The 9,336-nt window shown below is 41.1% G+C and overlaps 1 protein-coding gene across 7 annotated transcripts in view; it reads left to right on the forward strand.

Moving 5' to 3' along the window:
* The window catches only part of LOC122541770 (L-threonine ammonia-lyase), a 66,387-nt gene extending 63,315 nt beyond the window's left edge, over positions 1-3,072 (forward strand). For 6 of the 7 annotated variants that reach the window (XM_043678732.1, XM_043678729.1, XM_043678731.1 and 3 more), the window contains one exon: positions 2,931-3,072. In XM_043678732.1, the coding sequence (XP_043534667.1) occupies positions 2,931-3,029 (99 nt within the window). In that variant the 3' untranslated portion in view covers positions 3,030-3,072. Of the gene's footprint in view, positions 1-1,083; positions 1,163-2,930 lie in introns of all 7 variants that reach the window. The other variant, XM_043678730.1, reaches the window with a different exon arrangement.
* The last annotated feature ends 6,264 nt before the right edge of the window (positions 3,073-9,336 follow it).

Consider the following 9,336-nt stretch of genomic DNA (forward strand, 5'->3'; position numbering starts at 1 on the left):
AGATAAGGCAGAATCCCACAATTTTGTAGTTCTTGTAAGATTCCCATGGTAAAACACAATTTGAAAAAGTGCAGTCAGAGATGTCCCCCAGTGGAATCTCACATTGATTCACTTGTGGAGCCTCCATTGATGGCTTTGCTCTTGGTTCTTTGACATTCTTAACAGCTAAATTTTTCCCTTTGGTTTTGCGCTCTGGATTAATGCAGTTTTGCAATACTCAGAGGATTTAATGTGGAGTAGCTCCAGCTGATGTTTTCTCATCCAGCTGACACAAATTTGGCTGCACTTACTTGCTGTGTAACAACACATATCACTGGGGTATTCTCATGCTGATTAGCTACAGACAGGATTACACTGTTAGCATCTGGATTCCAAATATTCCACAGCTTCCAGGGCTAAAGTTCTGCCTGTAGCTACAGCCACCATTTTATAAAATCTTCCTGACCATTTTGAGTTCCCCATAGGTTATTTGAGATGACATTTACTTTAACCAAACTATGCAGAGGAGATTGTGACAGCACACTCAACCTTGTGTCATACCTACTGAGGAAATGATCAACTGTCTGACGTCTATTCAGAATCACAGCATTGTTACAGTACAGAAGGAAGCCACACCTCGCTTCCAACAAACATCATTACACATTACTAGTTAGAATGTGTGTTGAGCAGGGATGCTAGATAACATATGTTGTTGGTGTGACTGAGTACTAACAGCCTCTTGATAAATATCTTAATAAGAATATTGGAAATATGAACTTCTTAGAGAGAAGTCAGAAATGGTGAGAAACTTGAAACAGTGATGAAGGAATCCATATGCAGAAATCATTAAAAACTAATGTCCAGTTCCAAAAGTTAACTAAACAGACAGGTGAAAATTATTCTGTAAATGATAAGAAGTCTGTTTAGACCCACTTCTAATACTACTTCTCGAGAAGCAAAGGGTTAACTATATCTTTAACAATAGCTACTGAGCATATGTGTAAGTAGCTGTGTCACAATGATTCAGATCATAGGAAACTGGGCTCAAGTCAGTGTATAGTTTTGCTTAATAACACCTGTTAATGTACATTTACCTGACTGTAGGCACTGCACCTCAGGAAGATTAAACTCATCTTGGAGGTTTTGCAATCCAGAAACACCCCAGTGATTTCGGGGCTATGAGGTCAGTCTGCATAGATCAAGTTTATGTTTCCTCAGGTGCAGAAGATTAAGCAGTGATCATGTTTATGATGATTCTTCCTTTATGTCCCACTGTTACTGTTAGAGAGTCTGTAAACCGCGCTCATAAGTGACTTCTCTTTATAATTTCTCATTTCGAACCAAACAATTTCCACATCTTTTCTGAATTTAGGTCGTTCCTCTTTGTTGTGCTAACACCATCATTAACCAACAGAATCACACCTCCACTTTTTCTTGCTTCTTGTTATCCCTAAATGTCCTGTATCGTTCAAGATTCTGATCCCAGTCCATTTAATCACGCAGCCATGTCTTTGTAGTGGCTACCCAAGCATTCATTTCTATTTGCTCTCCTAGTTCATCTGTTTGCTTTCATGTTACATGCATTCAGACACAGAGCCTTTAGCTTTCACTTGAAACTCTTGAAAGAAACTCTTCTTTAGGCTGACACCTTTGGAATTTAAACTAATAGACATGCTAAGTTTTGCATTTGATATTTCTCTTGGTCAAATCCAAATCAAAAAGCCAAATCAATCAACAACATTAAAACAGATTAACTGGCTACTGATCCTGTGCACAAATAGGCTGGGGCATTGTCTTCTTTACAACTTCAAAAGTGTTCATTTTGTCAAAGCTCTTAATTTAGCATTCATCAGGACAATTTGCAAGAATATTAATTCAAGGGGAATGCAATATTTACACTGCACGAGAGTGCTGATTGGTTGGCAAGAGGATACTGATTGTTAAGAGTTGTTGACGTGGAACATGCACCCATTAAAGCTGATTTGCAATTGACTGCCAGGCTTCCTTAAATTTTAAATATGCCAATTTGAGTCTTGTTAAGATAGTGGTTCATTTCTCAGGGCAGCGAATGGCACTCATATTTTGTACCAGGTGTAGTATGTGTATATGTTCTATCTCTCTTTAAATATCAGTGTCCTGTGCATTAATATATGGAGCTTCCTGCACACACAAGTGCACCACTTCAAGCTCAAATGACGATCCTATATTGGTTGCCAGTATAATTATTTGCATGTTTGATATGATCTAGCAGATGCAGTCCAATTTGCAATTACTATTGAATTTTTAAAAATCTGGAGTTAAAAGCTGGTCTCAAGGTGAACATCACAATTATTGTCAATTGTTGTAAAACTCCACCTGGATCACTCTTGTCCTTTCAGGAAGGAATTCAGCTATCTAAGTTATATAATGTGGCCTAGATGTGACAACAATGTGGTTGACTCTTAACCTCTCATTCATGATGGTCTTTCAAGGCCAATTATGAATGAGCAACAAATGCTGGCCCTGCCAGTGGTTTACACATTCCTTGAAAGAAAACAAATTAGCAAGTTACAAAGAAGGAGTTTGTCATTCCAACCTAATAATTTGAACAAATAAACTGAATCAGTTTTTAACTTGACCTCAACAATTTAAATTAAACTGGAGTTGTGCTTTTTTTAATTTTTGTGTTAAGTAAATGGCTTATAATTGACACCAATTTCTACATTGAAAAAAAAATTTCCATCTTGTTAGTAATAGTTTCTGAATGAATGTAAATGAAATTTCAGCTGACTATGTAAACATTGTTGCAGTGGTAGATCAGGAGGTAATTGTCATATTCTAGAATGTTCTGGATCAGTGAAAGTACACATAACTGCAAAGCAACTTGGGGCATTTTCTAAGTTGATGGTGATACACAAATGCAAACTGTAATTGCAGAATTATGTCATGCTTCATATTGATTGACTTTTCAGGTTACCTGTGTTATCAAGGTCCGAGATAGGATGCAAGGTGCACAGTTGCAGAGAACCCTGAGTGATCGCTATGCTACATTTACATGGCTGGACCAATAAGAAGACTTGAATAAATAAAGGAAAATGTGTTTCATTGGAAGAACAGAGCGGGTGAAGAATTTAATTGAACACATTAAACATTTTCAAGTAATTTAGCAAAAGTATAGCTCTCATGCTGCCTGTTACAGAAGATTTTTCAAGATGGTACCACCAAGACCAGCGATCACTCCGTTAGGGCTCACTCAAATTTTAAACTAAAATTCAGTCTTCCACTTGAGCACATCCACCAAATGAGTGTTGCACTATCAGATGTGCCATCTTTTGCTATGAGACATAAACCATAGCTCTTTCTGGTCTCGCAGTTAGATGTAAAAAAGCCAAAGTTCACAATTTGGAAGAGCAGGACATTTCTGTCCTGCATCCTGACTAATATTTATCCCACGATCTAATTTCTACTCTTAGAACCTCAAACTAGAACTCATATAGGAATAATGGAGACAAGAATCACATATTGAGTGTATGGATCATAAAACTGGGACCAGCAACAGACTCTGGGCACCACAGCATAGGAGTAATACATTGAACCTAGAGTGTGCAGCATTAGTTTATCAGAATATACACCAGAGTGTAAAGTGGTTGCTGGATTTTTCCTAATCCCTTGAGTACCTGGGATGGGAAAATCTTTATAAACATTCATTGGAGCAACTCCCTGTCATGTTCTCATTCTGGTTGCTTTTCTGAGGGTGGACTGCCTTTCCAGATTACATTTCAACCAGCAGGAACTGGGGTCAATTAAAGCTATTAAAGCGTTAATTAACTGGCATTTTTCAGTGGCAGTGGCATCCATCTTGATAGTTGCAAATAGGATCCCTGTCTGCAGTTTGGCAGCACAACAGAAAGTCAGAAGTTGATCCACCTGACAGTTCTGACCCTTGTTCTGCCCTTTGTCCAAAGTTACAGTACTTCCCAATAGTTTGCCCTGCGTAATACCTAGGTGGAGGAGGGGCAGAATGCAAGGAACCCTCAGCATGATACACACAACAGAGTCAACAAGTTTCTAAAAACTGCGATTGTTACTTTGCTGCACAGGGAGGAAGCATTATGTAGATTAGGCATACAGCTACGTTACAGCAAAGTTCCTTGTCTCCCTTATGGTGGTATTTTAATGTTAAAAAAGGATTACGTAGAATCCCTACAGTGTGGAAACAGGCCCTTCGGCCCAACAAGTCCACACTGACCCCTCCAAAGTGTAACCTACCCAGACCCATTCCTCTACATTTACTCCTGACTAATGCACCTAACCTACACATACCTGAACACTATGGGCAATTTAGCGTGGCCAATTCACCTAACCTGCACATCATTGGACTGTGGGAGGAATCCAGAGCACCTGGAGGAAACCTACGCAGTGCAAATGCCACACAGACAGGTGCCCGAGGTTGGAATCGAACCCGGATCCCTGGCACTGTGAGGCAGCAGTGCTAGCCACTGTGCCACCCCTTCTTACACTTCTTTGTAAAAACATCCGGGAACTTTCAAAAGCTGAAAACGTGAAACAAAAACTGAAAAGTTGGGAAGCTCATTTTTAAGAAAGGTCAAATTTTCGTTTTTTCTAGCAACTTTCACAACTTCAAGAAGTTCAGAAGTGTTTCACAGCCTATATAATTGTTATGTGTAGTCACTGTTATAATACAGCCAAGGTCCCATAAATAGTAATGAAATAATGACCAGATCATCTGTTCTACTACCTACACTTCTTCCAATAGTGGTATCTTTTATATCCAGCTGAGAGGACAAATAGAGCCTTGGTTAAACATCTCGCCTGAAAGATAGAGGCAGTGCAGCCCTTCCTCAGTTGTGGTCTGGAGTATTAGTTTTGATTAATTGGCAGCAATGGGATGTGAACCCATGGCCTTCTTACCATTGCTGTGCTACCAATGAGCCAGGGCCGACATCTAAAATATGCTCAGAGGTTCTGTTGAGAAGTTACTCCTGAAATATTCCTACCATTTCTTTCTTTACAGAAGCTGCCAGACCTACTGATTGTTTGTAGCATTTTCAGTTTCAATTTCTCCTCTGTAACCTGTCACTATAAGACTCCAGGCAGGTGGACTCTCGACTCATGCATCCTAAGTTCCAGGACCATGTTGTGTACTGTAGTGGTTGGCGTTGTCCCTTTCTCTAGTTGTGTTCACAACTAGCTATGCTGATGACTTCACTAGTATTTCCTGTTTAAAGAAAAATCTAACAGACTAATGGAAAAATAAGATTGAAAACAGACCTTCCAAACTGTAATGAGTACAAACTCTTGGCCAAAAGTGGGAGACGTGAAGCCAAATTGGCTCCCAGTTCCAGGGTTGCTTTCAGACCCTAGAGGTTTTGTGCTGTCACAGATAATTCTTTTGTTCAGTTGCATACAAAATAAGCTACTAATACCATGTATATTAAAAGACTTGTTTAGAAATGAGGGAGAGTTAGAAAGTATCGGGAAGTACTTACATTAGTTCTAGTGTGATCTACAAAGATTGAGGTGCATCATCACTCCCAGTAATGACATTTTGATTTAATGTTGGTAAGTTTCCGTTGTAAGTTTTGTTAACATTTCTATTTTTTTGTTGCACTGTCCAAACAGAGGCTGTCTAATCTGGTTTATGTATATTTATTTTAAAGAGTAGACAGCTTGTCATTGGCAGGATGTCATATTGAACTGAAAGGCTTCAATCTGGATCTGTGTTGAATTGGCTGATTGCTTAACATGGGGCAGACTTGGATAGAGATGAGAAACTCAACGACAACTTAGGATGGCTATCTAGTGCCCCACGTAACTAGATACGTGGATATGTGGCATTGATTGGGCACCAGAATGATTGTTGCATAAAGACAACCCTTTTCTCTCAAGTGAGAGACATTGAATTCCATCAAACACAGCATGATGTTCTGGAGTGGGGTACTCGACTAATGTGTCTTTATCACCATATATCAAGCTTAGGTCTGGATTCGGATTTACCCGTAGAGACAACACAAACTCCTGATACCAAAAAAGCTTTGATTCTGATATAGTGTTTTCTGGTAATGATGAAAGCAGTACATGGAACAAACATTCCAAACCTTCAAGTACACAAAATTGAAAGAAAATAATAAACACACAAAGGAGTGAGTTACCTGGCCTTAAAATAGTTGGGGAGAAAGTGAGGACTGCAGATGCTGGAGATCAGAGCTGAAAATGCGTTGCTGGAAAAGCGCAGGGGGTCAGGCAGCATCCAAGGAACAGGAGAATCGACGTTTCGAGCATAAGCCCTTCGAGGCTTATGCCCGAAACATCAATTCTCCTGTTCCTTGGATGCTGCCTGACCCGCTGCGCTTTTCCAGCAACATATTTTTAGTTCTTAAAATAGTTGGATCAGGTTCAGAAGCAGTGCACAGGGCCAAGACCTCTGCTGTAAAGCACTTTTTATTAGATATTAATTATTGTCTGTATGAAGAGAGCTAGTTTTCATTCTAAAGGATTATCTTTCGTTATGTAAGACACCTTGTATCTTTTTGTGTTATGTAACTTTAATTAATATTATGTTAGATGATAAATGTTTGCACTGAATGCATATTAGTGTATCTCCGTATTTTTTGCAGTCTAAATTCATGTATAGACTAGCAATCTGTGTGTCTTCATGTTGGGCCTCGGAGATCCTATGTGGGAAGGTTTTTAGCATTGTTGATATGCTTTCTCAGGCCATGAACCCACAGTGCATGGACGCCCATTATTAATACTGTATGAAGTGAACTCTTAAACTGCCTCTTTCAAGGCATAGTTCTTACATCTACCAAAATATTTTCATTGGCATTTGATTCCATTTCCTATTAATTTTTAACCATTTCATCATCTTATCAATAACCTCCAGGAGTTGAACTGAATTGAATTTATTGTCATGTGTACTGAGGCACAGTGAAAAGCTTCATCTTACGAGCAATACAGGCAGATCACATAGTTAAGTAGCATAGATAGTAAATAATAGGTAAACAGCAGCAAAAACAAAAACACAGGTACAGGCAAATGTTAAGAGTTTGTGAGTCCATTCAGTATTCTAACAACAGTAGGGTAGAAACTGTTGCGAAACTGACTGGTGCGTGTGTTCAGGCTTCTGTACCTTCTCCCCGATGGTAGAGGTTGTAGAAAAACATTGCCAGAGTGGGATGGATCTTTGAGAATGCTGGCAGCTTTTCCCTGACAGCGGGCCTGGTAGATGGATTCTGTAGATGGGAGGTTGGCCTTTATGATTGACCGGGCTGAGTTCACCACTCTCTGTAGCCATCTCTGATCTTGAATGGTACAGTTTCCATACGAAGTAGTGATATATCCAGACACAATGCTCTCGATGGTGCACCTTTAAAAGTTGGCAAGGGTATTCGCCGTCATGTCAAATTTCCTCAGCAGCCTGACGAAGGGGAGACAGTGCTGGGCCTTTGTAACCAATGCGTCCGCATGAAGAGTCCGAGAAAGCTTGTTGTGGTTGACCACTCCCAGGAGCTTGACACTCTCCACTTATTGCACCTCTGTGCTGTTAATGTGTAGGGGGGGGGGGCATGAGTAACATCCCACCGAAAGTCAATAATGAGTTCCTTGGTTTTGCTGGCATTGAGAGTTAGGTTGTTCTCAGTGCACCATTTTTCCAGGTCTTCCACCTCCCGTCTGTAGTCTGTTTTGTCACCATCTGAGATTCGACCGACTATGGTGGTGTCATCAGCGAACTTGTAAATGGTATTTGGTGACGCAGTCATGGGTATACAGTGAGTACAGTAGGGGGCTAAGTACGCACCCTTGGGCGGGCTCCAGTGTTGAGTGTTATTGAGGATGAAATATTGTCACCAGTCTTCACTGATTGTGGCCTGTGGGTCAGGAAACTGAGGATCCAGTTGCAGAGAGTGGGGCTTAGTCCGAGATCACTAAGTTTAGTAATCAGTCTCGAGGGGATAATAATATTGAGGGCTGAACTGTAGTCAATGAGAAGGATTCTTATGTAGCTGTTCTTGGTGTAAAGATGTTCTAGGGAGGAGTGAAGAGCAAGTGATATGGTATTTGACGTGGATCTGTTGGTCCGATAGGCAAATTGGAGTGGGTCAAGAGTAGTGGGGAGGCTGGAGTTGATTAATGCCATGACCACCGAAGTTAGGTCCATTGGATCATTGAGATATGCTGCATGATCCTTCTTAGGCAAAGGGATGATGTTGGCCCTCTTGAAACAGGCAGTGAAAGTGGCCTGCTGCAAGGGAGATGTTGAAGATGTCCAAGAAGATTTCTGCCAGTTGATCTGCGCATGCCCTGAGTGCGCGGCCTGGTACTCCATCGGGTTCCATCGCTATCCTTGGATTCACACAAAGGAAAACTGATCTGATCTCTGATGCAGTGACTTTTGGAATAGGTTTGTCAGGACTTTTCGGAATAGGTGTTACCTCTCCGCTGAAATTCTGCTCAAAGCGAGCATAGAAGGCGTTAAGATAATTTGGGAGGGATGTGTCATTGCCTGCTATCTTGCACTGTTTCTTTTTAGAACCTTGTGATGTCATTCAGTCCTTGCCATAGTCACCAAGTGTCTGCCTGAGTCTCTAGTTTGGATCGTTATTGGTCTTTGGCTTTTTAATGGCTCTGCGAAGGTCATCCTTGGGTTCCTTATATTTGAGTGGGTCTCCTGATCTGAAGGCCTCATGCATAGTTTTTAGCAGGTTCTGTATGTCCTGATTCATCAAGGTTTTCCTGTTGGGGGACACCCAGATTGAATTCCTGGGTATGCAGTCCTCCATACACTTGCTGATAAAGTCTGTGACGGTGGTGGCGTACTCATCCAAGGTACCTGCAGACTGTTTTAACATGGCGCAATCAGCATTCCAGACAGTACAGGAGTTGATCCTCTGCCTCCTCCAACCAGCCCTGGACCTGTATCCGCGAGGTGGTCTCCTGCTTGAGCTTGGGCCTGTAAGCCGGGAGAAGAAACACAGTATTGTGGTCAGAGTTCCCAAAATGAGGGCGGGGGGTGGAGTGGGAGTTTTGGATCACTGGATTAATTACTATGTCTCGTACCAGTATCAACTTTAGTGCCACTCTTGCATGGCATTTGCCCAAGATGCATGTCATAATGATGAAAACACAATACACAGAGCTAGTCCCAAAACAAAAGACAATAAGGGAATAGTGGTATATGTCACTCGATGACTAATCCAGACACCAGTGGTTAGAGAAATCTGCTGTCCTTACTTGGTCTGGCCTGTGTGTGACTCCAGACCCAAAGCAATGCAGCTGAATCTTAACTGCTCATGCAACAGCCTTACAAGTCATTCAGTTCAACATCAATTAGCAATTGGCAACAAATGCTGACTT

This window comes from Chiloscyllium plagiosum, chromosome 38 (genome assembly GCF_004010195.1).
Source record: "Chiloscyllium plagiosum isolate BGI_BamShark_2017 chromosome 38, ASM401019v2, whole genome shotgun sequence".
Taxonomy (NCBI): domain Eukaryota; kingdom Metazoa; phylum Chordata; class Chondrichthyes; order Orectolobiformes; family Hemiscylliidae; genus Chiloscyllium; species Chiloscyllium plagiosum.